The sequence below is a fragment of the Zophobas morio genome, unplaced genomic scaffold, assembly GCF_036711695.1.
Source record: "Zophobas morio isolate AGI-343-1 ecotype UQ-CSIRO unplaced genomic scaffold, CSIRO_AGI_Zmor_V1 ptg000029l, whole genome shotgun sequence".
Taxonomy (NCBI): domain Eukaryota; kingdom Metazoa; phylum Arthropoda; class Insecta; order Coleoptera; family Tenebrionidae; genus Zophobas; species Zophobas morio.
Window position 1 is genome coordinate 206,713 of NW_026972134.1, and position 27,204 is coordinate 233,916.

The 27,204-nt window shown below is 37.5% G+C and overlaps 3 protein-coding genes and 1 long non-coding RNA gene across 5 annotated transcripts in view; 2 read left to right on the forward strand and 2 right to left on the reverse strand.

The window, feature by feature from the left end:
* The window catches only part of LOC135137691 (WD repeat-containing protein 26), a 38,071-nt gene extending 25,403 nt beyond the window's left edge, over positions 1 to 12,668 (forward strand). The window contains exons 6-10 of the mRNA XM_064067407.1: positions 981 to 1,156; positions 1,212 to 1,390; positions 1,443 to 1,659; positions 3,652 to 3,823; positions 12,396 to 12,668. Of these exons, the coding sequence (XP_063923477.1) occupies positions 981 to 1,156; positions 1,212 to 1,390; positions 1,443 to 1,659; positions 3,652 to 3,823; positions 12,396 to 12,454 (803 nt within the window). The 3' untranslated portion in view covers positions 12,455 to 12,668. The remainder of the gene's footprint in view (positions 1 to 980; positions 1,157 to 1,211; positions 1,391 to 1,442; positions 1,660 to 3,651; positions 3,824 to 12,395) is intronic.
* The window catches only part of LOC135137696 (uncharacterized), a 234,463-nt gene that overhangs the window by 171,204 nt on the left and 36,055 nt on the right, over positions 1 to 27,204 (reverse strand). The window lies entirely within an intron of this gene.
* Positions 1 to 27,204, reverse strand: part of LOC135137692 (uncharacterized protein K02A2.6-like) — a 197,924-nt gene that overhangs the window by 43,818 nt on the left and 126,902 nt on the right. The gene's annotated exons all lie outside the window — the stretch shown is intronic.
* On the forward strand, positions 13,451 to 25,898 carry LOC135137205 (uncharacterized). Of its 2 annotated transcripts, none has more exons than XM_064066795.1 (2): positions 13,451 to 14,828; positions 17,538 to 25,898. In XM_064066795.1, exon 2 carries the CDS (start codon positions 21,200 to 21,202, stop codon positions 22,466 to 22,468), a length of 1,269 nt encoding a protein of 422 aa, XP_063922865.1. In that variant the 5' UTR covers positions 13,451 to 14,828; positions 17,538 to 21,199; the 3' UTR covers positions 22,469 to 25,898. The 2 variants fall into 2 exon arrangements, 1 of the variants encoding a protein (XP_063922865.1); XR_010281783.1 differs by lacking the exon at positions 13,451 to 14,828 and having other exon boundaries at positions 14,838 to 24,566; positions 24,762 to 25,898.

Here is a 27,204-nt window from a genome sequence, read left to right on the forward strand (position 1 = left end):
TTCCTGCTTTGGCAAAGTTGAGCCAAAAATGTGTGGTAGTTTTAGACAATGCACCGTATCATTCGGTTCAGTTGGATAAACCACCCACTTTTTCTAGTAAAAAATGTGAAATGCAGGAATGGCTCTTTAAACATAGTGTTGAATTTGACAAAAAAAATTCCAAGAAACAGTTGTGGGATTTAATAACCCCCCAGATTAATTAATATTTTTATATACACTTAACGTAGACTGCAACGTCGAGTATTTTGTCCACATTGATGAAGAACCAAGACATTTCTCTAGTCTGGGGAAATACACTACAACAGTCTTCAAATTACTTGAGCTGCTTTTTGTACAAGTTCAGAGACTTTCCTGGTAACAGTTTTAGAGAAACGATAGCCGCTTTATCCTTAATGGACTGCGGATTTTCAACGACTTTCTTCTCCATTATTTAAATTGATAGGAGTAACTAATTTTCCACAATTTTTGATAAAAATGTTATTGATTTAGAAACTGTTTCCTTAATACCCCAGGCATGGCTTTCTAAATACTAATAAATTTGTCATTTCCGAATTTTTCCTATCAATATTTTAAAAGTTTAAGTAAAATTTACAGAAGAGTTGGATAAAATATTGTGTTATGTAAATATGTACTTACATTCGAGTATTACGGCACTTATTCACTCAAGAAATCTTATTGTTATTAAACGATTCTTGCGTGAATAAAGTCTTACTTTTATATAATAAGTACTCCTATCTATTATTATTTCCTTAGACATAAATAATGTAGAACGTTTAGCCCGACTCGAATACGGCATGCGTTTGGAAACAAAACACAGCGGAAATAATATTTAGTAACTATTTCGCACGGAAGGATTCTAATGGAAAATATTTTGAAAACTTATAGAGCAATTAAATCAAATTAAGTTATTCACTTAGCTGTTTTATAGAGAAAACAGTACAAACAAGAAATTACCTGATGTGTCGAATAATTAATTTTAGGTGCTTCGTATATTTCATGGAGTCCCGACTCGATTCATTTAATTGCATGTGGACCAGAAGAAAGTCCTGAAGTTTGGTTGTGGAATATAGACACCGAAAAGTTTTTAAAAGTTTCACAATCACCTGAAGACGCTTTGGCATGCTGTGCATGGCACAAGGACGGAACAAAATTTGTGGTATCAATATGCAAACATAAAAATAAGAATAAATGTTGTTAATTACTCTTTGAAGGTGGGTGGCATTAGAGGTCATTTTTATCAGTGTGATATGGAAGGAAATGTAATGGACTCTTGGGAAGGTGTTCGTGTAAATGGTTTATGGTGTAGGAAAGATGGTAAAACTGTCATAGCTTCTGATACACATCATCGTATTCGTGGTTATGTTTTTGAAGAGCTGTCAGACCATCAAATGTTTGTATGAGTATATATTTGTAAATTGTGTTTACAGTTTATCTTCAAATAGATTACAAGAAGATCATGCCATTATGTCATTCACTGTTGATACGAATGACAAACTTGCACTTTTAAACGTTGCCACACAAGGTGTTCATTTATGGGATTTGAATGACAAATGTTTACTTAGAAGATATCAGGGAGTCACTCAGGGTCATTTTACAATACACTCAACTTTTGGTGGAGCAAATCAAGACTTTATTGCTAGTGGAAGTGAAGATAATCAGGTAGGATATTGATATCAGTTTGTAATATTTATGATAATCACGAAACGTGTTCACATTAGTAAAACCTGTAACCACGTTTTCATAACCAAATTTTGTTGTTACCAATAATTATAATACGTATTTATACCAGTGTTGAATTAAAAAATATAGGGGTATGTATTTTAATAGTAGTGTGGAAATAACATGAAAACGTGAGTTTCATATCCTTACTAGGCTACGTGATTGCTACTGTTCTGATTACATTGAGTTGGCTGTTTATAAAATATACACCCTGATTTTGAAATGTGTGCAAAATGAGGAATAGTTCACAATAAAATTACTGCACTGTGTGAAGTTGACGTTCCTAAGTGGTAGCATTGTCTAGAAAAAAATTATTTGAAATTAAATATAAATTGTTACACACGCCGTTGGCAGTTTCTCGATCTACTTCTTTCAATGAATGGCACAGAACGACTAGGATTAACAACCAAAAAGGTGACGCATCGATAACCAACGTGCAAAAACACGATAAGGGCCAGTCATGTGTCAGTTGGTTTGCGTCGTGTGTTGGGTTCACTGGGTTTATGGTAAATTTTTCCGATTCAGAGGGTACCGACATGGTAATGCTTTATGTGTGGCTGATAGAAACGCCAGGTTGGCCCGCGAATTGTGGATCGAGCGCTTTCCAAATCACGCTATTCCGTGGGCGCGAACCTTTGTATCAGTGGTACAACATCTCCGAGATCATGGTAGCTGCAAGCCTCAAACTCACGATCGTGGCCGTGATAGGACCGAAAGAATACTGCAAGCTGAAGAACAAATTTTGGAACGCGTCGAAGAAGAGCCCGACCTCAGCAGTCGCCGACTTGCATCTGAAGTTGCAGTTTCACAGTTTGTAGTGAAGTACGATTTCAATGACGGTTTTCCATAAGTGTGTGGGCCGGTATAGTTTAGATGAAACAATTAGTTTATGGAAATCAAGAGCGTCTAGAAACTATCGAAGAGCTTCAACAACGAGTGGAAGTAGCAACCGCTTGAATTCCCGGTGTTATTTTTTACCTATCAGCACACATGTTGCGACGTTATGAAGCCTGTATTGCTAGCCAAGGATATTTTCACCATTTGTCGTAAAAAGGTAGTAGCATTCTAAGTTGCTCTTATTTTTGTTGTAATAAACAATGTGGATTTGTTGTGGCAATGACCAAACATCGGTCAGAATAAAAAGCCGAACACCATGAAGCATTACCAAAAATCGGTCCTTATCAGGACCACCATTTGTTTCTACAACGAATAATCTTTCCATTGACGTTTAACGATGAATTAATGCATGGATGAACGAATGATAACCAGCAAAAAGTCGGTTTTACTTTTAATTGAAACTGAAATTGTTTACATCGTTTTTCCGCCTACTGTTTACAAGGTGGATCAATGTCATCTCATCAAGGGTGGTTCATGGGGATTTTGTCCCATTCGACTTTTAATGAGTTTTTTTTTTCTACATGTCCACACTACTACGGTACGTGATACCGTGGTTACAATTATTGCATATATTTCGAAATCACCCTGTATAGAATAAAACCGTTTAAATTGCAGTATTGTCAATTCATTAAAATTACACTTAGTGGTTTTACACGCCCTTTATAACCATTATAAACTATGCCTCATTAGAAATTCAAAGTAAAATGTAAAGAGAGCAAAAGTCACGATGCGTTAACGCTTTCAGATGCCCGTCCTTTCCTGATTTTGTAGTGGCATCACTGTCTATATATGTCAAAACTAAGCACTCTCCAGGCAGGTCCCGTATATATTCTAGCGTCGTACAACATGTTCATATTTGCCATACCTTTGTTTCGTTTTTCCGAAACTGCTGGATTCATTGTTGTGAAATTTTAGATGTATTTTGTAGGAGTATCGTGTAAATAATAAAACGCTAAACCAAAATTTATTTAATTATGCCCACCATCAATGTGATGACGTAATCTCTCGATATTAACTTACATTTTTTCCCTGCAGGTTTACATTTGGCATATAAGAAACGAACAACCAATTGCAGTTTTGACAGGTCATACAAGAACAGTAAACTGTGTAGCATGGAATCCTGTTTACCCACAAATATTGGTTTCAGTGTCTGACGATTGTACAGTCAGAGTGTGGGGGCCAAAGGATAAGGTGCCTAAACCATTAGGTAAGATGAGTTCTACTACATATAGATAATTAAATTAGCATCCGGAAAATTATTTCAATAATAAACAAAGTTTTTAAGTGTTTTCTATAGCAATTGGTCATAGTTGAAATTAAGTATACAAATTGTATTTTTTGTTAATTCTATAATATATATAATATAACTCAGAAAACACCGAACACATCAAACGACCGAAAACAACAAACAAGTGAAGCGAAGTGGTAATCATCTGACGCGTCGACACTGACACACGACGTACCCCTAGATTTGAACATGGACTCAACCCAGTCCCGCGCGACGAAAATTCGTTTGATCGCGCAGCTTTACGAGGGGTTCTTTTAAGAGTGATTCCACTCACACTAGTTGAAATAGTACAAAGAGGTACTGATAACTTTGTAGGCTAAAATATACAGTTTTTATTTGTCTGTCTTTCGCCTGTTTGTGTCAATTTTTTATAGACAGATAATCACCGAAACTACCGGACCAATTGTTAAATTTTATGTCGTCACCTGAGAACTTGTTTGATTTACAGACCAGAGCACACTCAGGAAAATGTCGACTCTAAGCGTTCAGAGCGATTTGATCTATAAGCCATGTTCCCTGAACATTCTCCGACTTTCGTTAGAGTTGATCTGATATACATCCACTGCAAGAAACTAATCGGTTTCGACCATAATTTCTGCGGGAAAGAATTGCTTGGTCGGAATTTACAAAGAATAAGTGAATATTGTTATGTGTCGGTGTCGAGTGTCTGGTCGAGTAGACGTCTCGTATTTGCTTTTCCAATAGTTGTCTATCTAATCAGTTTGTAAGTTTTTAACAATAGTTGATAACGTTATTGAAGTCCCATATTTGCAAAATGAATTGCAAATACGATTTGTCGTGCGATATTTGTGGGTAAATTTCTCATCTGAATTGTGCTAGTGTATCTATCTCCACAAGAAGCTGAATGTCTAGAATTAATATGGTACATAAACTTCGATAAAAAATGTAACATCGTGGACATAGTCTCAATTCTTCAAGAACTGAATCAATTGAAAGACGACATGAATAAGATGAAAAACCAAACTAATAAAGAACCAGCTGATAACAAGTAGTCAAGCAAATGCTCATAAGCTATGATGAAGAAGTTATCACTGACGTATTGGACCTCTAGGAACGTGCGAATAATCTAATAATAATAATTTATAATCTTGCTGACCAGAAAGAAAATGATCTTACTAACTTTGTTAAAATGTAGGAATTAATGAGAACTCAATACTTACGTGTGCACGTTTAAAGAAAAAAAAAAAACAATTGTACAGTTAATTCTTTATTAGTAAGACTTAGCTCCTCAAATGATGTTCTTAGGGTTTTCAGATCACATCAAACTCGAGATAATATTTATGTAAACAAAGATCTTACAGCCCGGTAAAGGAATGTGGTACATATAAGAAAGTAATTTAGGAATAGAAAGGAAGGAGGAGAGGTGGATATCAAACTAAAAGATATAAACGGTATGCCAAAAATTATTAAAACTACGCTAAGTAATAATAACGACAAAAACTAAGTGTACCAAAGGTCAGGAGATTTATATGAATTTAAAACAACTTATCAAAGTGTCAGTGTCCCCGGCTAGGGGATAGTGTTAAGTCTAGTAAATATTTTGCCGATCGTCACTAAGTTTTTAAGTCTTCGAATGGAAGAAAAGGATAGGGTGTACTAGCTGCAGTACATCACAGATTTTCTACAGATATGCTAAATAGTGAACTGCCACATCGTAAAATAGATCTGTTTAATAGTGACGAGGGGTTCAAATCATTGTCATTAATCTATACTTCCGAAAACATTGCCAGCACTATTTCACATAATACTTATCCTCTTGTGAAAGTAGATAGTCATCATTCATCTTTGCATTCTGCAGCCATATTCGCACCAGACATTCAGAATTTTGTGTATTATTTTCTTAAAGCTGATTTTTTAGGTTTGTATCAAGCGAACAGTAATTGGAATTGGGATGATATTCTTTGCATTGAAGATATAAATTTAATATTCTAGCATTCGTCTTAATAATACCACCTACAGCTCTTCCATAAATATGTTGCGAAATATAGAAAAATTACTAATGTTTTACTCTTAATATCATTAAATTACTTAAGGTTAAAAATCGTCAATGGACAAGGTTTAAAAAATCTGCTCTTTTGTCTCAGAAAGAAAAAACTAGAAACTAGAGTGTGAAATTAAGATTCTAATTAAGCAGGTGTTCCCAAAGTTTATTACTTCCTCGGGAAATGAAGATCAGATCCTTCTAAATTTTGCTCATATATCAGTGCAAAAAAGAATACTCAAGAATACCAGGAAAAATGAAATTTGAAAGGTGCGAACAGTGCGATCCTCAATCTGTTTGTTGTTGAGGGGTTTGCAAAACATTTTTCTAGTGTTTACAAAAGTGAGCAACCTCTTGTTTCATCGGATTGTGATAATAGTGGCACCTCTTCTTCCAACTGTGAGATTTTGTTGGCTGTGATTTTAATATACCAGTTTTACATAATTTTAAAATAAGAAAACACAAAAGTAGAGAGTCGGCCGACGGACTCGATTACAATACTTCTGTCGCTTACGTCCGGGAATTAAAAACTCAACTCGAAAATGCTGGATATGTTTCATTATACTTTCCGTGCAATTTTTACTTCCTCAGCGTAAGCGAAGGAAGTATTGTAATCGAGTCCGTGGACTCACTCTCCACTTTTACGGTTTCTCGACCTTTCATGACACCTACAGCAGGAAGAAATAGGTCTCCCGTTTCCGTCTGTCTGCCATCCCGGATTTTTATTAGACAGATAATCTCCGAAAGTACTAGGCCGATTGGTGTCAAATTTTGTATTTATATTATGTAGTTTATGACTCCGAATTGATTTTTTATCAAGATGTATTTGCTCGTCCCCCTTAAAAAATTGATGAGGTCACCCCAAAATTATGCTGAATAAATCTTACCTAAAATGTACAAAATATGATGAGTTGGTACTTGTGATTTATGATTCCATTCATATTTTTTGGATTTGCATATACAAGGTGACTCAAAAAAATTAATGAATGCGTGAATGTATTTTATTGATTTAACTACAAAATCGAATGCTTTGAAATCTTGGAGATGTTTTAAAGTTGTCATAAGTATGGTAAATTTTTGATCAAAATGTATTTGCTCATCCCTCCTAAAAATTGATGACGGCACCCCAAAGTTTTGCTGAAAAAAATCCTATCTTAAATGTGCAAAGTGTGATGAGTCTATACTTGTGATTTATCACTGCATTAATATTTTTTATTCAATTTTGACATGTAAACAAACGTTTATTTTGCCGTCAGTAGGCCACACCATAAAATTTTTAAACCGCTAGCGAAATAAAATTTTTATTTTGCTGTTTTAAAACCATGGTTACCATTTCTGTAATTTCTCCAGTGTCTTGCTGCTCTTTCCATCTGAGGAACTTTTGATACACTTTCTGATCTGGTCTTTTCTGGGAGCAAGTTTTGTCGTTAGAATCTTGCATGATTTTGCAATTTTTCGATAATTTTAGTTTGTTTAAAATAAACAAACACCGTCGCCAGAGTCACATACTACACACACACACCTGATATTGTACACTAAATTCTACGCATATAAAACTTTTATTTGGTCGCTGTCAATTCTGACGTTTCTCGAGTCTGAACTTTGAATCACCAATTTTTTCACAATGTGGGACTTGGGGTTGTCAAAATTGAATAAAATTTTGTATTACACTTGCGGTTAAAATGAATGTGTAACTCGCGGTCTTAAGGCGCTCGCGGCATACGCCGCTCTCGCCTTAAACTGACCGCTCATTAAACATTCACTTTAACCGCTTGTATAATAAATAACTATTAGATTTGCTTATACGGGGTGACTCCAAACAATTAATGAATCAGACAATTTATTATTAATAATCAAATTAAGAACGAGTCACCCCATTTTCTTAAAAATGTGAGAATACGCTCGTCTTTATAACAATAAAATAATGATGAGGTAAGATCTTCGGACAAAAAAATTAACTCTTAAAAAGTCTAAAATTGATTAAGAAAGCTGATTCCTCCGCCCTTGTGTTGAAGATTAATAAAATAAACTCTCTTGATTGAAATGCTTCTAGCTTCGGTTAACTCATTCATCTGTCAACCAAAACCATACTGTGAACTTTGGTATGACGGCAGTTTTTAGTCCTCCAGAACGTGGCGTGTATTCAGCGGATATTCTCCTGCGCTTGTACTCATTACCGAATGGCGAACGGCTTCATAAGAAGAATATAAATCGCCCAATGTAGGAAATATCTTTTCATGGATTTCTGTGACAGTTTTCCCTTCCAAGAAGAACCGAATCATTACAAATTGCATTTTTTTTTCCTTTTTTTAAATAAAAATCTCGAATTACTGACAGAATTACTTGACATTATAAAAATGTCATCTATGGGAAACTTACTTGAAGTCTACATATGCAGTTAATAAAAAAATACTGCTTTTTCTTTTTTCATCCAATGCGAACTCAATTATTCATCAAACCACTCTCGTAAGAACTTTCCCGACTGAAGAAGCGGCTTTCAAATAAAAGAAAAAGCATCCAAATTAGTCCATTCGTTTTGGAGCTACGGTGCAACAGAGTACACAGAGAAATCAGCTGATGGTCTTGACATGATTATCGTCAAACATAACTAAGAACCATCACGATCAAACCATCTTTCGAACAAAAAAAGCCACATTAAAATCGGCTCATCCGTTTGGCAGCTACTGTGCCACTATAACAGACAGACTGACAAAGAGGTCAAAATTATAACACCCCTTTGTTCAGTCGGGGGTTAAAAAAGAGTATCACAGGAATATCGTTTAATATGATGTTCCTGAATGAACCGATCTCATGTGGTGAGGCTATAGTGAATTCGTTTGCTAAACATTTCAAATCCTCTTTTCAGTCTGAATCTGGAGGCCATGTCGATGTCATCTCAGATTCTATAAATAACTTTAATATAGGCAGTGTTCAAACGACGTCTCCTCTAAATTAAAAAATTTGAAACCACAATTTACATCCGGTCCTGATTTAATCCCTGCGTTTTTGATTAAAAATGATGCTGCTGTATTTTATAACCATTAACCTTCGTATGTAAGTTAGCCGTTGACAGTCAGATATTTACTGAGTGTTGGAAAATTTCGAAAATAATACCGTTATTTAAGAAGGACCACATCACTATGGAAAATTACCACCCAACAGCAATTTTAAATAACTTTGCGCAGGTTTTTGGAAAGATCCTGTTCGATATCATGATTTATTACTAGGGCTAGGCGGTTGAAATTTAAGCGCTCCGTATTGACTCCTACCACGACAGACTAGTTGCTCGCAGTCTATGTTGTTACGTGTCGCGAAGAAAATTATGAGAAAGCTAATGTTAACTGAACGTCAATTGATGATTTTAAAATCCATATCCACAAAATAATAATAATAATAATTTTCAAGTGTGGATCTCGTTGAAAATAAAACTATTTGTGTAAATTATCAAAAATAATACACAATTGAAACACAAGAAACTGAGACGCAATATTACCATGAGTTTAGAAGCACTGATATATTGTAAATATGTAGTTTTGTATAAATAAGTTAGGTTGTTTTGAATAAATCAGTATTAAGCTTTATTGGCTTTTTACTTACTGCCCACAATTCTACTCCAGAATTGTTCAGGAATGAACACATGATTTTTAGAAATTTGTGTAAAGCTATTTATAACATATTTTTAAATTTAATTTGTTTTGTATCTTTTTTTTTTTAATTTTGTATTCTGTTGTTGGGGTAAAATCCTTTGAATACAATAAATTATTTATTTATTATTTAATTCTCACGAATAAATGTTAATAAATTTTATAAAACAATATGTGCATGTGTATATGTGACTTATGAATCTGTGTTGCGTTTTTACCCTTGGTACAGAGATTTTTGTAACAATATTTTACAATTTAACTTTGAAATTGCAAAAATCTTGCCGAAGTGTTTTACGGAAAAAACTAAGTGTGGTTAATGAATTAATCAGTCCTCTCTTCAGCGATGAGGAAACAAAATCAATTAAATTTCTTTTTCTTTGAATCGCTAATGCTTGTAAGCTGAACGTGCTAATAGTCGAAATCTCTCGAAGTATAAACGTAAATCATTTAAGATAAGCATGTAGTGAGAAATTCTGTATATTTACTTTTTTCTAGAGATGTACCGACTGTAGATCTGGCCGACTAATCGACTAGCCGATTGTTCGGCCAGTAAAAACCGACTAGTCGGCCGACTGTTCGGCTTTGCTAAAACCGGTTTATATGTAAATGCGACAGACAGTGTTTTTTTTTTTCTATTTCTCTGACTACCTTAAAAATTTGTTTTATTTTAATAAAAGGAATAACTAAAGTTCCTTTGTTTTCCAAAAAATGTATTAAATTTGTGTGGATAATTTTAACATTTAATTTTTTTGTAATAACTGAGTACAAAAATAAAGAATAACACAATTTAGGGCCAGTTTATACAATATTTTAACTGAGATTAAGTTGATCGCGCATTTAACAAGGCCATTAGCGACATCTGATTGGCGTAGAGTCGGGCATATAGTACTTTAACACGGTGTTAAAAATTAAATCGCAATTAAATATTTAATTGAGGTTCTGTAAACCGGGTTTAATTGTTTTATATACTATTTAAATTTTAATAAAAAAAGCCGACCGATCGGCTGTTTTGCTGACTAGTCGCCGATTGCCAGACGGCGATGAAGAACGGCCGAATAGTCGGCTTATCCGACCGGTCGGCCACTAGTCGGTACATCCCTACTTTTTTCCCGTAGGTTAGCTGCTTTAAATATTCATTGTACGGGTATTTAAAAATATACGACTAACAACACCGATTATAATTCCGACTCAACTTAGACTCTAATTCTCTCATTGACTGGGCTAGACTAGACTGACTGCTGCCGAAAATGGTCTCTATTTAACCCCTACGTTCCTTATAGATATTTCGCTATCAAGGTTGTTCTGGAATGCTCATCGCAACTTCCGCCTCCAAGCTTTTCTTTATTCGACCCGTCGGTGATGATGAGTCACCGGATCGCACATAGAAAACCCATATGCGTCGTCCCGGGGCGCACACATTGTCCACATTTGTGCGGACCACATCCACTTTGAATTTGCGCCCCCGTGATGCAGGGGTGTTAACTGCACCACTGATTTTTACTTTATGGAACGAAAATCTCAAAATCAAATTTCATAATTTTTTTAAAGAAGCGGGATTTGTCGAAATATACTTCAACGGCAAAGAAAGTTCTGTCTTTATTTTAACTTACAGAGGTTGTCATAAAAAAAAATTGCTCGAAAGTTGTTTCGAGAGAACTTACCTCGCATGTAAAACAATGAAACATTCAGCATTTTGAATTTTTTCTTTACACAATTTTGTGATGACGTCATCATTTTTGCAAGGACACGTATATCAACTTGGATTGGTGCAGTGTAATACTAAAAATAACAATACATATTGTATTCCCAAAATTTTCTGGGAAAATGAGTGAGCCTTCCTAATTTAATCAATAAAATAAATTGACTCATAAATTTTTTGAGCCACATGTTTAATCAAATCAAGAAAATATGAATCCAATGATAAATCACAAGTAAAAACTCATCATGTTTTGCACATTTTTGGTAGAATTTATTCGGCAAAATTTTGAGATTATCTCATAAATTTTTTTGGGGGAATAAACAGATACATTTTGATTAACAATTTACCATGCTTACAATAACTTTAAAATGTCTGCAAGATTTCAGAATATTCAGTTTTGCAATTCTTGCAATAAAATAAATTAAATGATTCTTTTTTTTTTTGAGTCACCTGTATAAGCAAATCTAAAAATATTAATACATTTATAAATTACAAGTATAGACTAATCAATCATATTTTGCACACTTTCGCTAGGATTTATTCGTCAACGTTTTGAGGTGACGTCATCATTTCTTTATAATGAGCAAATACATTTCGATCCGAAATTTACCATGCTTATGATAACAGGTGCGTTAGTTGGCTTCGGGCTTGCCCACTACACCTTGGGTCGTGGGTTCGATTCCCACCTTGCCTCTGGGTGTTGTGTATGTCATGTTTCCTGTAATTGGGCCTCCGGCCTGTTGGAGACATTATAGAATAAATAAAAATAAAACATTCTTGATTAAATCAATAAAATAAATTCAGGCATTCAAAAATTTTGTTTTTGAGTCACCATGTATAAGCAAATCGAAAAATATGAATTGAATGATAAATCACAAGGATAGACTCGACATATTTTGGACATTTTAGATAGGATTTATTCGGCAAAATTTCGAGCCAACGTCATCAATTTCTTAGAGACGATAAGCAAATATATTTTGATTAAAAATGTATTATGCTGATCATAACTTTAAAACATCTGCAAGATTTCAGAGCATTCGATTTTGCAGATTCACAATTAAACTGCAAAATGTTGTTTTTTAATTCTGATTTTTTTTCCAAAAATCTGGACGTATGATTATTTATTTAAATGCAAATTTTTTACAGTGTCTTCAACAAGTAGTGATTCAAGTAGTAACAACACATGGAATGATATGATTTCATAGTATAATCCACTATCGAAGAAAACATTTCATTTTACGTGAAATATAACAAGTGCAGACAACAATCTTGTGTATTTGGGAATGCGTGCTACTGAGTGTAATTCATGGTAAAGAGAAGCTTTTATATTTAGGTTTATTAATAGAGTTACTATTACGTACTAATTAATAAACAGTTGTTCAATTAGAATGTAAGGAAATAAAAAAAGTATGTATGCGAGTTTCGTTTTATTGATGCTGAATGTTTTTTTTATAAAGTCGCGATCTTTTCTATAGAACCACTCCCTAGTGTAAATTTTCAAAATTTGTTTGGTGTAAGTGACCTTGACGGGTTTCTGGGGGAAAACATATGTGTCAAAAATTTGACAGGTTAGATGACCCCATTGTTAATGTAGATATTTTATTTTAATAAATAGATGAACAGAACATACAGTCTGCACGGGATACAGTGCGGCATAGCTGAGGGCAACCGAAACATTCGTGTTGTGCTAGTTTCGATTGCCATATCAGCTACCGCTACCAACCGCGTTCGGCGTAAAGTACTAGATGACAGGGCTACCAACTTGACTTTTTATCGAGTGGTTCCGTAGAAATGACCGCTACTGTAGGCGTTTAAAGATTTTATGTTCCAACTCAATCATAATCACCTCAATTATAATACTATCCACAGGTCATAATCTGCCTTATTATTGTACAAGTACAATAAAAATTGTGTTTTGAACTCCAGTGGTGCCAACTGTCCTTAATCTGTCACTTTATTGGACTGTAAAGTAATTGGGATGCAACACAATTCATATGACTATGACTATTAAACAATTTTAAAATAGGAGGTGAAAAACTTACCCCATTATTATCCTCGCGAGCAAGCTCGCTCGGCTATAAAAGGGCACGTCCAATAAAGCAATGCATTATTTACTTGTAACGTAGATAGCTATTATGTTCAACTTAATCATGATCACCTCAATTATGAATTATGATACTATCTGCAGTCCATAACCTATCTCTTTATTGGACAGTCAAATAAAATTTGTGTTTTAGATTACAGTGGTTCCAACCAATATGTAGAAACTTAGTGATGTTTTAAAAATATACCGCGTGATTAGAAACGACCCAGTCCTTTGGCAGTATGTACTCTTTAAACAAAAATGTGAACTTTTCTTGCGCTCATATTGGTATAACGGAAATAATTGTGTGACAGATACGTCAATGCGATAAATTTACGTTACGTTTTGAACACATTTTGCCAAAGAAGTTTCAGTATCACAGAGGAAATACAAGTACCGTGCTCGTTGGTTTGTATCACACATATACAAACCCTCTGTTCGTGAATGAACGGATAAACGCTTGAGCGAGTCAGTGGCGTAACTGATAGGGGTAACTAAATTTTACTGCTACATATTAGTTTTAATATCGGTCAGTTAATTTGTCAATGTTCTAGATCATTCTAGATTCTAGTGGATGTTTACAATGACCAGATACGCGAACGTGTGGAAAGTGTACTAACCACACGTTTTGTTTTTCTTGAAATTGTAGTAAACTGAAACTCGTCAGCCACTGTACTGCAGAGGAATAAGCCTCTCGCGCCTCACTCCTCTCACACTCTCACACGAGATATGTGGGTCACACCACACACTTTGATAGTATAGATATAGAAGGTATACGGCATACTCTATCTCAGAGACTTTAACTACATTAAAGTTCTATCTATACTTACTCAACATCTTTGCATTTTGCAAATTATAAGTGTCAACAATCTGTCAGTCTTGACAGCTAACAACGGAAAATCCAGGATTGCCAGCAGACTCAGTTATTTCTGATCACGCGGTGTTATCTCTTTTTTTTTCATATATGCCCACTAAATTTTTGTTTAACATTGAAAAAGGTTGCCTTCGTGTCATTTTGACATTTATGTTCAGGTTTCGGGTTTTAATAACCCTTATAAACAAGCGTCCCCAATTTTCACTTTGCACCATGTACATAACTTCAGAACTAGCAACGTCAGAAAGAAAATACAGAGCCACAACCCTGGCCACAATCATACATCCAACACTGGTCCTTCCAGTCGGATATTTCCGCATATGTGATCAAATGCTGTGCATCATTAATTTAGTAATAAAACGTGGTGGTGCCAATTTTCGACGCGTGTATCAGGAGACGTGATCAACCGGTCATCGGAGTTCCCTACCGAACAGGAGAACAGCGAATCCGGGCCACTCAATCCATTCATCCAAGGTCCCAAGTTATCTTATTACGGTTTTGGCAATTTTTCGACGCCTGTGTCGTGAGACGGGATCTACCAGCCATCGAAGTTCCCGACCGAACAGAAGAGCAGCGAATACAGTCCATTCAGTCATCCCAGGTGCCAGGTGGCATTACTGCGGTGAGTGGGTTCCAACTCTTCCTTTTTTTTTATCTATTACTGTCAAGCATGCGGTCGACTTTAATTGCACGTCATTTTATCTAAATCTCATTGACAAGTACTATTTGTCTTGCCTGAACTGTACCAGTTCTACGTATTTGAAACTGATCGGTTTTTTAAATGGGCGTTCGCAACCTTCGAAACTTCACACATAGCAGGCGCGGAAGGCGAAGACAATGCCGATTGATGAAACATTCTCGGAATCAAATCCTACACCAGAGGACCCATATGCAGCAAATTTACAAATTTTATTCGAAAAAAGATCGAATTCACGACGAAATATCGTGTTTTAAGTTGTGGTTTGAAACAAGAGTACATCCGCTTCTCGACTGAGAGTAAGATTTCGCGATTTTCTACACATGCAAATGTAATTGTAAATGGCAGTCAATGTTCAAGTACAAAAACAGACAAAAGGTTCAGGTACAGATTGAGTGGTTGCATTCTCATTTACAACAGGCTTAAATCCCGAAAATTTCTAAAAACATACATTTTCTAAAGAGCTGGACATACCTGCAGCGATAGAACTTGCCGATCCTAATTTCAATTTGTCACGGACAGTCGGAGCAGGATTATTTTGGCAATTGTTATGTGTAGATCAAATTCTGAACATATCACAAAAGTCGTGAAAGAAGCCAACAAGATACTATATCTTCTCGGAAAGACATTTGCTAAAGCTGATATAAATACTGTAACTAAACTGTATAAAACTTATGTTAGACCGATATTAGAGTATGCTAACTGCGTTTGGGTTCCAACATTATAACGTGATATCAACTTACTAGAATCTGTCCAGCGTCGTGCCACAAGAATACCGCATGGACAAGTGCGCCCCTCTTACCCTGACAGAGTTAATCTTATGAAATTGCCATCGTTAGCCGGCAGGCGTGTAAGAGGTGACATGTTAAGAATTTCAGGATTTTACAAATATTAGTTCACCTATCAGACATCTTTTTCCTGTCAAGATTGGTGGACGGACCAGAGGTTACCGTTTCAAATTGGAGAAGGACAATTTTCGGACTTCTATTCGTCAGACGTTCGTCACTAACAGGGTGTTCACCGAATGGAATGCATTACCCCCTGAAGTTGTTGAAAGTGCTTCCGTTCCTAGATTTAAGGTCAACTGCGACACCTTTCGAAACCGTAGATAGTTATATATCCATAATTAGTAATAGGTATTATATTTGAAATAATTTGTGATTCCATCAACTGTCGTCTTACGCGGGCATAACAGACTTCGGTCTCTGCCCGAGCGCTTCATTTTAATAAAAATAATAATAAAAAAAATCAAACAATAGAACGTGGCATAATATTACAAAAAAATTTAATTAGGTTGGATTGTAGGGGGACCATTGCATGGATGTCCCACTAGTAACACCTGTCAAAATCTACATTGTTTGGTCAATAATATCAATTTAGAAAAACAGGTTGAAAAGTTCTGGAAACTGGAAACGATGATAAGGCACTCACATCTCTTGAAATACAACACGAGAACTATTTTATTAACAATGCCACCATTTTTACCAAACTTGGGGTATTCGAAAGAAATCGCTCTTAAACGGTTCAACTCATTGGAACGAAAGTTTGCAAAGAATATATTAAAAACAAATTGTCACGATTTTATAAAAGAATATGTACATTAATTTGGATCATATGCGTTTACTAGGTTCATTGACAGAGCCTAACATCGAAAGTGAACCCCACCACTTTTTGCCTCACCATGCGGTTTTCAAAAATGACGAGGTCACTGAAAAGATTCGCGTAGTGTTTGACGGGTCGGCCAAACCATCATTCGGAAAAAGCATAAATGCTTGTCTCAGTTCAGGACCAAAAGTACAAAACGACATTTTTGATTTAATAGTTCGATTTAATTTATTAATTTAATAAGGTTGCCTTTACAGCGGACATTTGTAAGATGTACCGTCAAATTTTAATTCATCCCGAAGACGACGATACCAAAAATTTTGTGGCGGGGGACGATCACACACAACCGATGCAAGTGTACAAACTTATTATGGGCACATACGGGACATCGTCGTCTCCGTATGCCGCGATTAAGTGTCTAAAATTATTGGCGGATCAAGTGGAAGCAACATTTCCAAAAGTTGCCGAAATAATCAAAGACAATTTTCACGTCAACGATGTGCTCTGCGGGAGTTCCACCATTGAAAAAACAATAGAACTTCGTGACTTGCAACTGCTTTCCCAAAGATGTTTTACTTTAGTCAAATGGGCTTCGAATAACCCTAATATTTTACCAAAAAAAAAAAACACCTGAAATGTCTTGTGTCATCTAAGGTTTGCGAGCCATTAGACTTACTTGGGCCAGTAACAGTTCTAGCCAAAAATGTGGAATTTAAAACCTAGTTGGGATGAAACTGTTCCATTATCAATTTATTCGGCGCCACATACGGGGGGTGTCTGAGAAGCGGCGGTCAAATCTTCGAAAGATCAATTGAAGCGCGTTATTGGTGCATCTTTATGTAATTTTTAAGAAATACAGACTTTACTAATCCAAGTAGAAGCATGCTTCAATTCGCGCCCTTTAACCGCCATGTCCAATGACTCAAATGACCCGACTCCTTTAATTCCCGGCCACTTCCTCGTCGGAACCTCTTTAACTGCTGTTCCAGAAAATAACCTCACCACGCTCCTAACGAACCGCCTCTCCAGGTGGCAACAAGTCAGCCGCACTCAGCAACAATTCTGGAAACGCTGGTCAGCAGGAATATTTGGGTCAACTTCAACATCGTGCAAAATAGACCAACATCAAGGTGGACGATTTGGTGGTGATTAAGGAAGACTTCCATCTTCCACGCACCCCCGCTTGCATGGAAGATGGGACGCATTACTACAGTTCATTCCGGTCAAGATGCCCTTATTCGTGTAGTGACAGTGAAAACCGCGCATGGTGTGATTAAGCGGCCAGTGATTAAAATATGTGTGCTTCCGACCGAACCATAAAGAAATGTGCAGTGTTTAAATCTATTCCTGTTTTTTGTATGTGTTCTGTATTCCTTTTGGTCGTCAAAGTGCTGTTTACACCTGTTATGTAAACACGTATTATGTATTCATATTTATTTGCAATTGTTATACTTATTTTATTATAATGTTGAAAGTTAGTTCTTTCAAGACGCCGGACCATGTTCGCGTTTCGGTTCTTACCCGACAACCCTTATAATTTTCACTTCTGAATCATCACTACCTGCGATAGTTTTCTCGAGTTTGTTCACTTTGTATATAGTTTCAGATCTAGCAACATCAGAATGAAAATACAGAGTCACACAGCACATGTGTGACTCTGTATTTTCTGTGTTTCATTTTTTATCTAACATATGTATTTCGGAACATATGTATGAGTAACAATCATACATCCAACAATTTAAAATATTCAAAATCTGAAATATTTGTCATTCAATTACCAAAAAGGCATAGGCATAATTACGTATTCATCAAAGAAATTGAACGGACAAGGACTTTATCAAAAAAGTCGCAAATGGAGCTTAGCTAGGTGATGTCAGTGATGTTATGTTACTTATAGCAAATTGAAAATGTTTCAGTGTGTACCCTCTCATAAAATTTTATTGTCGAATTATGAGGGATTTAAAAGAACAGGCTCTATGGGTTACCTGTTATCGATTTGAGTGGACCAGAAGAATGGCGAAAGTTTGTTTAACCACAAATTTTAAATATTCTGCCCCTGTTTACTAAATTATTTATTAAGATATTTTATTTCTGTAAAGCCCAATGAAGTTTTTAATACAACTTCTACCAATGTACACTTTTGAAAATTGAAAATTGATCCATAAATAGCGAAAACCAGATACTCATCACAATTTTAACGGGTTGTAGTTTTTTTGACAACAAAATTTCGAAGCCGGAAAAGCAGTCTGGGTAGGGTTTTTTTACACTCATTTCAACGGTGTGAAGTTTATTACAATCGGACGTATGTATACTTTGGCAAAAACTTGGGCAGAAGTTTATACAGTAGAACCTCTCTTATCCGTGCTAATGGCTGCTCGACCCCCCGCCGAATAAGAGAAAAACACGGATAATAGGATTGAATTAAAAAATTATAAATTTAACGTATTTATTCAAAAAAATACAAATACTTTAACTTTTATTTAAAATAGTCAGTTATTAATGCCTGTTTCTTTATCATTTGATTTTTTATTTTTCTTTGTAAATTGCGAACACTCATCAAGTCAGCAGCCAGTTGGTGTACCGGAATTCCTTGTCCAGATTTTTGAATTATTTCTGCTTTTTTCTCTAAAGTCAAAACAATTTTTTTCCGCACACCGGACATGGTTCGATCTGTGTCTTAAAACGACTGAATTCTTAAAAATAATTCCTTAACACAACATCCGCCCGAATAACTGAATCTGATTCTTGGAAAAATCGGACTATTGCACGGATTTGTGAAATCGCCCAAACAGCACGGGTAACTGAGAGACCGGGTAACTGAGACACGGATAAGAGGGGTTTTACTGTATATATTTCTCTATGCTGGAATATGCTTTAGCTCACTGATAAGTATTAATAAAACGAGCACGTGTTGATTTTTGTTTATTAAGCCACTCACAAATTCATGTCTTACCTATTCGACTGTCTGTCTCGAAGAGGACGAGTCCTTGCAAGAAACATCAGTACCTACGCTATGCGCAGTCGCATTCCAAAACATCTTATTATTGACCTACTTCGTACTTAACCTACTGTACACTTAATCTACGCCTTAATTAATACATTACACTCACCCTTAAAATGATGAAGAGCTTATGTATATGATAGTTAAAGTTTGTCCAGAATTATAAGAATTTTATGGACTCCCAACGTTAATTCGTTTTACAGCCATGTCGTCAATGCTATTGTACAGGTAAAGAGCCTGTCAGGAGAAAGCCGATGTTTACTGTACCTGAGTTCGCCCCGCCCTTCAGCTGTACAATAAAATTGACAACAGGGCTGTAAAACGAATTAACTTTGGAAGTCCATAAAATTCTTATAATTCTAGACAAACTTTACCTAGTTTCTTGACAAATTCTGTGCTAAACTCGTTTTAGATTTTAACTCCCTACTTGGTTAATCTTCTCTTTGTGGGAACGAACCAGGTATAATAATCCCAGCAGGACAGGTAAACGATTCGTAGAGAAAAACAAAACAATATTTTTGAGTATTTGGGTTAAAAGTAATTGCAAAAAGTAATTGTAAAAGGGACTGAATTATTCAAAAGAAGTAATTCGTTGCGATTACTCATTACATTTATTGAAAAGTAATGCATTACAATTACCCATTACTTGAAAAGGAATTGAATTACTTCCAACCAGTGATTTTGTACTTGGTTATAAATATTTAAGCAAAAGTTTGCCAGATTACAAGAGCTGGGCAAATACAAAGTAATAAGGAAGATCTACAAGTAAATTGGAGATTGGTAAACAAAATGTAAATTGTACCGGGTGTCTGGAAAATGGCGAATTAACTCTTCAGTACATGTACATAAGTTTCGGGAGTCCCAAAAAAATAATAAAAAAAATACATGATGTAGATTACGAAAAAAACGTAATTTTATAGAATCAAATTTCCGCACGCCGAACTTTTAGTAAGAAAATAGGTAGAAATGGAAAGAAACGAAAACCACTAAGATGGGGATGCGCAGAAGGGTTGTGTTTGAGAAGAGTGAGTCGCGGCCATGTGAACTTCGCGTGTGTGGCATTACACACGCATCCCGACTTTCCAAAATGGCGACGCTCCCGGATGACGCCGTGGCCGTTAATCTTCGTACTAATCATTCAACATAATTTCAATCTGTTGTAGTAGGGCTTTTCAGGGAATTATCTTAGCTAGGGCAGTTTTATTTAGCTAATGTTATGTGGAAAGTTTTTGGATGACAATTTTCGAGTTACTATTTTGCGTTGCATAATTTCACCACGTGGGAGTAAAGTAAATTCAAACGTAGTCTGAACAACCGAATTTTTAACAAAATAACACCGGGAACGACATTAGGAAAATGAATAATATCGTGTTGGCGTGAAATGCGACCATTGGCCGGGTCTCGAGGGGAGCCACCGGGCGCAGCCTATGTCATACCGTGGTGCGTCGCTGGGACCCGATGGTACCCGAGAACGGCTGAACAACACCACGCGGTGGGAAGTCCAGCATCAGCTAGCGAGAAAACTCGAACTAGAGCAGTCACATGTTTCTTTAAATAACGCTAAATAAATTTGTACATCTGAATTCGGTGATTAATTTCCACATCAGAAGTGGGATTGGATACTGGGTGCCTTGTTGGCCGTATGGTGGAAAGTGTAGTGAAATTCTATGTTGTCTGAGTGCGAAAAACAATGCCTCGAGCACAACAACGCAAATCCCGTAGACGCGAGAGAAGTCCTAGCCGAGATGAACGTCGTCATCGACGTTCTAGGAGCGATGGTACTGGTATAACAGTCGCAAGGGTTGCTGGTCCAAGCGGCGGCGACACCAGCACTAGGCGTGATCGCTCCTGTGACGCATCTCGTGGCAGCGACGCCAGGGGAAGTACCGGAGGCACCAGTAGCCAAGGGATGGCCGACATAGATGCGGCAATCGTGAAGGGCATCCATCAGTTGGTGCAACAATGTAGGCTTCCTTCTCCGCGGTCGAGCGTAAGTACGACGGCAGCAGATAAGATTATCCCCGAATTTGATCCGCGTGAACAGAGTATTGCGGAGTGGATCGCTGCCGTCGACGAATACGCTTATATTCATCATTGGGACGACAAGAGAGTAAGTCATTTTGCGCTTGGAAAACTGCGAGGACCAGCAGAAATATGGTATCGCAGTCTTCCAACCCGTTTGTTTTCATGGCCCGAATGGCGGGAAATGTTAATCAGTAATTTCAAACGCAAACGCAAGCTGCATGAAGCTCTGACAACAATGTTAGCGCGCGTCCCATTAGTCAGTGAAACTTTATACGAGTATGTTTTTCACAAATTAGCCCTTATTCAGAAATTAAAAATTTCCCTTACTGGGGAAGATGTTATTGATCGGATAATGGGGGGAATTGATGATGATCAGATAAAGTTTTCTGTTGAGACTGCAGGGATAACGGAACCAGCTGTTTTGGCTAATCATTTACGAACATTTGATGCTAAGCACAAGCGGGACAGGTCGACGCTAAAAATAGACCCTACAAAAAAACCAAAGTTAGACGTAAAATCACAGCCACAGCCGTCGTCATCTAAATATGCTGCATCCACAAGTGCTGCGGCAATAACACAACATTCCGAAACCAGATCTGTTTGTTATTATTGCAGGAAATCGGGTCATTTTGCTCGCAATTGTCCCGAAAAACGAACCACTAGGTTGTCACGACCTAATCGAAGTAACGCGGAAAAATCACACAAGCCCTTGTTAGCACTAGAATACAAACATGTAAATTTTGCGACTCACGGTGGTACTTCTGCTAAATATTTTAAGGACATCTTAATTAACAAAAGTGTCAATCCCTGCTTTATCGATTTCGGAAGTCAATGTTCATTAATTTCGGAAGCTACTGCGAAAACTTTGAATTTGACTCTACAAAAACCCGACATGCCAATTGTTTTGTCCACCTTGGGTAACCACCTATGGTGACCACCCAGTCGTACCAGAATTTGTCGTTCGTGCTGGCGTGGTAATTGATGGGATTAACAAAGTTTGTTCTTTGTTGTTAAGAAATGCGTCATGAATGTGGGTATCCTTATCGGGCAGAATTTTACGGACCTGCCTGATTTTCAATATTTCAAGGCTGGTGACGTCTTGCAATTCTCGCAATCTCAAGTGCAAGAAACCGTCAACAGCGCTATCTCAAGTGGCGTTAATGTAGGTGTGACTGATCCGGTGGCTATTAATGCACTTCTTCAATTGTTAAATGAGTATCCAATGTACATAGCTAATCAGATGTCGGAAGTGGGTAAAACGGATACTGTAAAAATGAAAATACAATTAACATCTACACAACCAATTTCTTGTCAACCCCGGCGGTACGCTGAGGAAAAAAAAACTGGTGACAAAAGGTTATGTGTGGACCATAGGGTTCTGAATAAGATTACTGTTAAAGACCGGTACCCACTTCCCCACATTGAAGATCTATTGAGTCGATTAGCGAGACACAGGGTTTTTACAAATTTAGATCTCTTAGCTGGGTACCATCAAGTACCAATGTCGGACGAATCCATTCAGTATACGTCCTTCGTTACCCAGGACGGACAGTACGAGTACTTACGGATGCCGTTTGGATTGTGCAATGCTCCGGCTGTTTTTCAGCGAATGATAAATGGTGTTTTGGGCGAACTTCGTTTTTCAAAGGTTTTATGTTATCTTGATGACATCCTAATCCCTGCACCATCGCTTGAGCAGTCGTTAGCCGTGCTCCGAGAAGTTCTCGACATTTTCAAAAAAACGGGATTGACACTTAAACTAAGCAAATGTTTCTTCTTACGCCTGGCGATCCAATATCTGGGGTACATAATTAGCGAATCATGCATCAACCCTCATCGCAAAAAATTGAGGCTGCAGAGAACTTTCCCGTGCCGAAAGACGTGCATAATGTTAGGCAGTCCTCGGACTGACCGGTTATTTCCGGAAATTTATTTTCCACTATGCTATAATCGCCAAACCCTTACCAATATTACTACGTAAAAACGCTGCTTTTACTTGGGGCATAGAACAAGTTGAGGCCTTTAATGCATTAAAACAACACCTTATTTCGCAACCAGTGCTTGCTCTGTTTGACCATCAATTAGAGACGCGTCTTTACACCGACGCTAGCCAGATTGGACTAGCGGGCATTTTGGTTCAAATTAATAATAACAAAGAATGCGTGGTCTCTTATTTTAGTCGACACACCACCCCTTTAGAGCAGAAATACCACTCGTTTGAGCTCGAAACATTAGCGATATGTAGTAGCATCTGTTAAGCGATTCAGGCAATTTCTTCTAGGGATACCCTTTGTCATTTTCACGGATTGCGCAGCTGTGCGAAGTACCTTTCTCAAGAAAGATTTAAATTCTCGCGTAGGTCGCTGGGTCTTGGACCTTAGCGAATACCAGTATGAAATCAAACGTAAGGGCAATCAACAAATGCGCCATGTAGACGCCCTTAGTCGCAATCTGTCTGTTCATGACTGTGGGGTACATGCCGTAGTTATAAGCGATGACGATTGGCTTCTCGCGGTACAACAAGCTGACAAAAGCATAATGCAACAAAAAGCGATCCTAGAGACTGGAGATCGGCAAGGTAACAAAGAGATTTTTACTAACTATGTGCTCAAAGGCAGAAAAGTCTATAAAATAACAAGTACAGGTTTACGCTGGGTCGTGCCTAAAGCAAACAGATTTCAGTTACTGCGAATGATGCACGATGATGTAGGGCATTTTGGTTTTGAAAAGACGTACGAATTTCTCTCGAGTAAGTTTTGGTTTCCTAAAATGCAGAGATTTACTACTAAATATATTCGAAATTGCTTGAACTGTCTTTTCTTTAAGTCTCCAGGCGGAAGGAAAGCCGCAGGGTTACTTACATCCGATCAAGAAAATTCCTCAACCGTTTCATACGGTTCACACAGATCATTTGGGTCCCTTTGTTAAAACAAAGCAAGGAAACACTTATCTCTTAGTAATCATAGACGCATTTACTAAATTCATTCTACTATACCTGTCAAAAGTACGCAAACAAAATATGTCGTCTCCTCGTTTCGTAAATTCATAAAAATCTTCGGGGTCCCAAAGCGCATTATTAGTGATAGGGGTAAAGCGTTCGACAATAAAACTTTTCGCGCTTTCTGTGCAGACCTTGCGATAACACACCACTTGAATGCAACTGCCATGCCACGGGGCAACGGCCAAGTGGAGCGGTATAACAGAGTAATCCTTGAATCATTCATGAGCGGCGATGTCGACGACGACGAATGGGACTCTAATGTAGATAATATTCAACTGGACATTAACGGGACACTTAATACTGCAATTGGCGTTCCACCAAGCGAAGCGCTTATGGGTTATAGAATATGTTCACAGGGTCTGATGCAAACTGAGGGCGTAGCTGCACGTCCAGTGGATGTTACCGAGGTGCGGAGACAAATGATCGAACGAGTAGAGCGGTACCAGACTCAGCAGAAAAAGCAATTTGACAAAGGGCGAAGTGTAGCCAAGACCTATCAGGAGGGAGATCTGGTTCTGATCCGTGTAACATGTAACGCTGCCACAGGAGTCAGTCAAAAGCTCCTGCCAAAATGGAGAGGCCCTTTTCGGGTGGTGAAGGTCTTGGACAACGATCGCTATGAGGTCAGAGATATCCCAGGTGCTACCAGGAGTCGAGTGGCGTACCAAGGACTTTGCGGCGCTGAGAATATGCGTCCATGGATTCGTCTTGGTGATGACTAAACAAGAGTAGCAGTGGGTAACGTATGAAGGGGTAACTTGAGGACTGGCAGGTGCGATGCCTGTGTACTTTTCTCTAGTTACGTGGTCGAAGTTGTGCAGGTAGCGATTACCAAGGCTTAAAATTGCGGGTAGAGATTACCCGACCGGCAAACAACCAGCGGTAGGGCAGGTGCGATGTCTGTGAATACTAACTTACCCTGTGTTGATCTCGACCATAAGTAAGGACTACTTTTAAGACATATGGGGCCCCACAATATCTCGTATTATTATCTTGTTTTTATTTGTGTTTTCGTTGTTCAGATCTGCAGCGTTCTTGTCTTATGTGTTATTCGTCTGTAGGTTACATTCTATTTGATACTTAGACGTGTTGAAGTTCTAGCTCAAGAAATACCCTAAGTGAGGACACTCAGGTTGTCAGGAAGGGCCGTGTTGGCGTGAAATGCGACCATTGGCCGGGTCTCGAGGGGAGCCACCGGGTACAACCTACGTCATACCGTGGTGCGTCGCTGGGACCCGATGGTACCCGAGAACGGCTGGACAACAGCACGCGGTGGGAAGTCCAGCATCAGCTAGCGAGAAAACTCGAACTAGAGCAGTCACATGTTTCCTTAAATAACGCTAAATAAATTTGTACATCTGAATTCGGTGATTAATTTCCACAATCGTGTTCTGGGGGACGGGGGGCTTTCTTTTATGCGTTAGCTGCGTCATCTGGATAACACCATTCAACAAGTACGTGGAATCGCATCACTGATACCGTATCACCGTATCTCGCGCCGAGGAAGTCGTAGGTACTCACTAAACGCCGATTGTCAACCGTTGACTGGATATTTTTGGGTTTATTTATTATGTGTTTGCTTTGGGGTAAGCTGGGGTCAGTTCACGATATAAATCTCTTTCAAATTTCTTGTTTAAAATCATTGATAGAACAGAATGTGAATAATTTAATCTTTTTCAAATTTCTTGTTGTTTAAAATCATGGATAAAACATGAATAATTTAATCTCATTTAAATTTCTTTGTTGATGTTAAAGATGTTAGTTAAGAATGTTGATGGAGTGTGGCCAATTAAATTGTGATTGTTGCCTTGTCTGGAATCTAAATACTTACTCATTTTGCTAGGCGTAGTTTAACTCGGGGGTCATCTGGCGCAGACACGGTGGCGGAGCCGGCTCCGTGCGAGTATTTACGGGTTTTGCCGGACTTTCAACCTTAGCGGACTCGGAGTTCACTCACCAGCTGCCTTATTTGCAGAGAAGGAGGTCAGCCTAGCTCAGGTGGGTGCGTAAAACCACGCGCGTGAAGTGGCGATGGTAGGGCCATTTGGGCCTTCGTGGGGAGTACGGCTGTCGCCCTGCACCCGCTGTATGCCCCAATATTGTTTGTAGATGCCACACTATCATAGTATCTGGAACGTTGCCATCCATTTAGTTTGCCGAGAAGTCCGCATTTTTTTTTTGTTTATTGTTGTACTTGCGAAATTGCTAATATTTTTCTATGTTCTCAGGTTGCAACAAGAATAAAGTTTTTTTTTTCACTGAAGAATAAATTCTTTAAGTTCTTCTGCGGCCCAAGGCCAAGGCCCCTCGAGCTCTTATTGGGTTTATTTCTCATTGCTTTTTTTCCTTGTATAAAGGGCCCCCTAGACGTAAAAACAAGTTTGCTATATTTGTATGTACCAACAAAATCGTCATACAAAATAACTACAGCACTACATGTCACAACAAATATGACTTAATAGTTTGAGTTAATTGAATGTGCGTACATAAATCGTCACTACACATAAAATGTTTGTATAAATTGTTTGTACAAACAGATTTTTTCAATCAAGTCAAAGTAATTTTATGCATGTTTGATCGTTATGTTGTAGCTCAACATGGTTTTAGACTACATGTTACAATAAAAATTAGCATATATGTATGGACAAATCTGTTTGTGCATACGAAAA

Coding starts and splice junctions, on each gene's coding strand:
- LOC135137205 (XM_064066795.1), top strand. CDS start 21,200: ATGCCTCGAGCACAACAACGCAAATCCCGTAGACGCGAGAGAAGTCCT.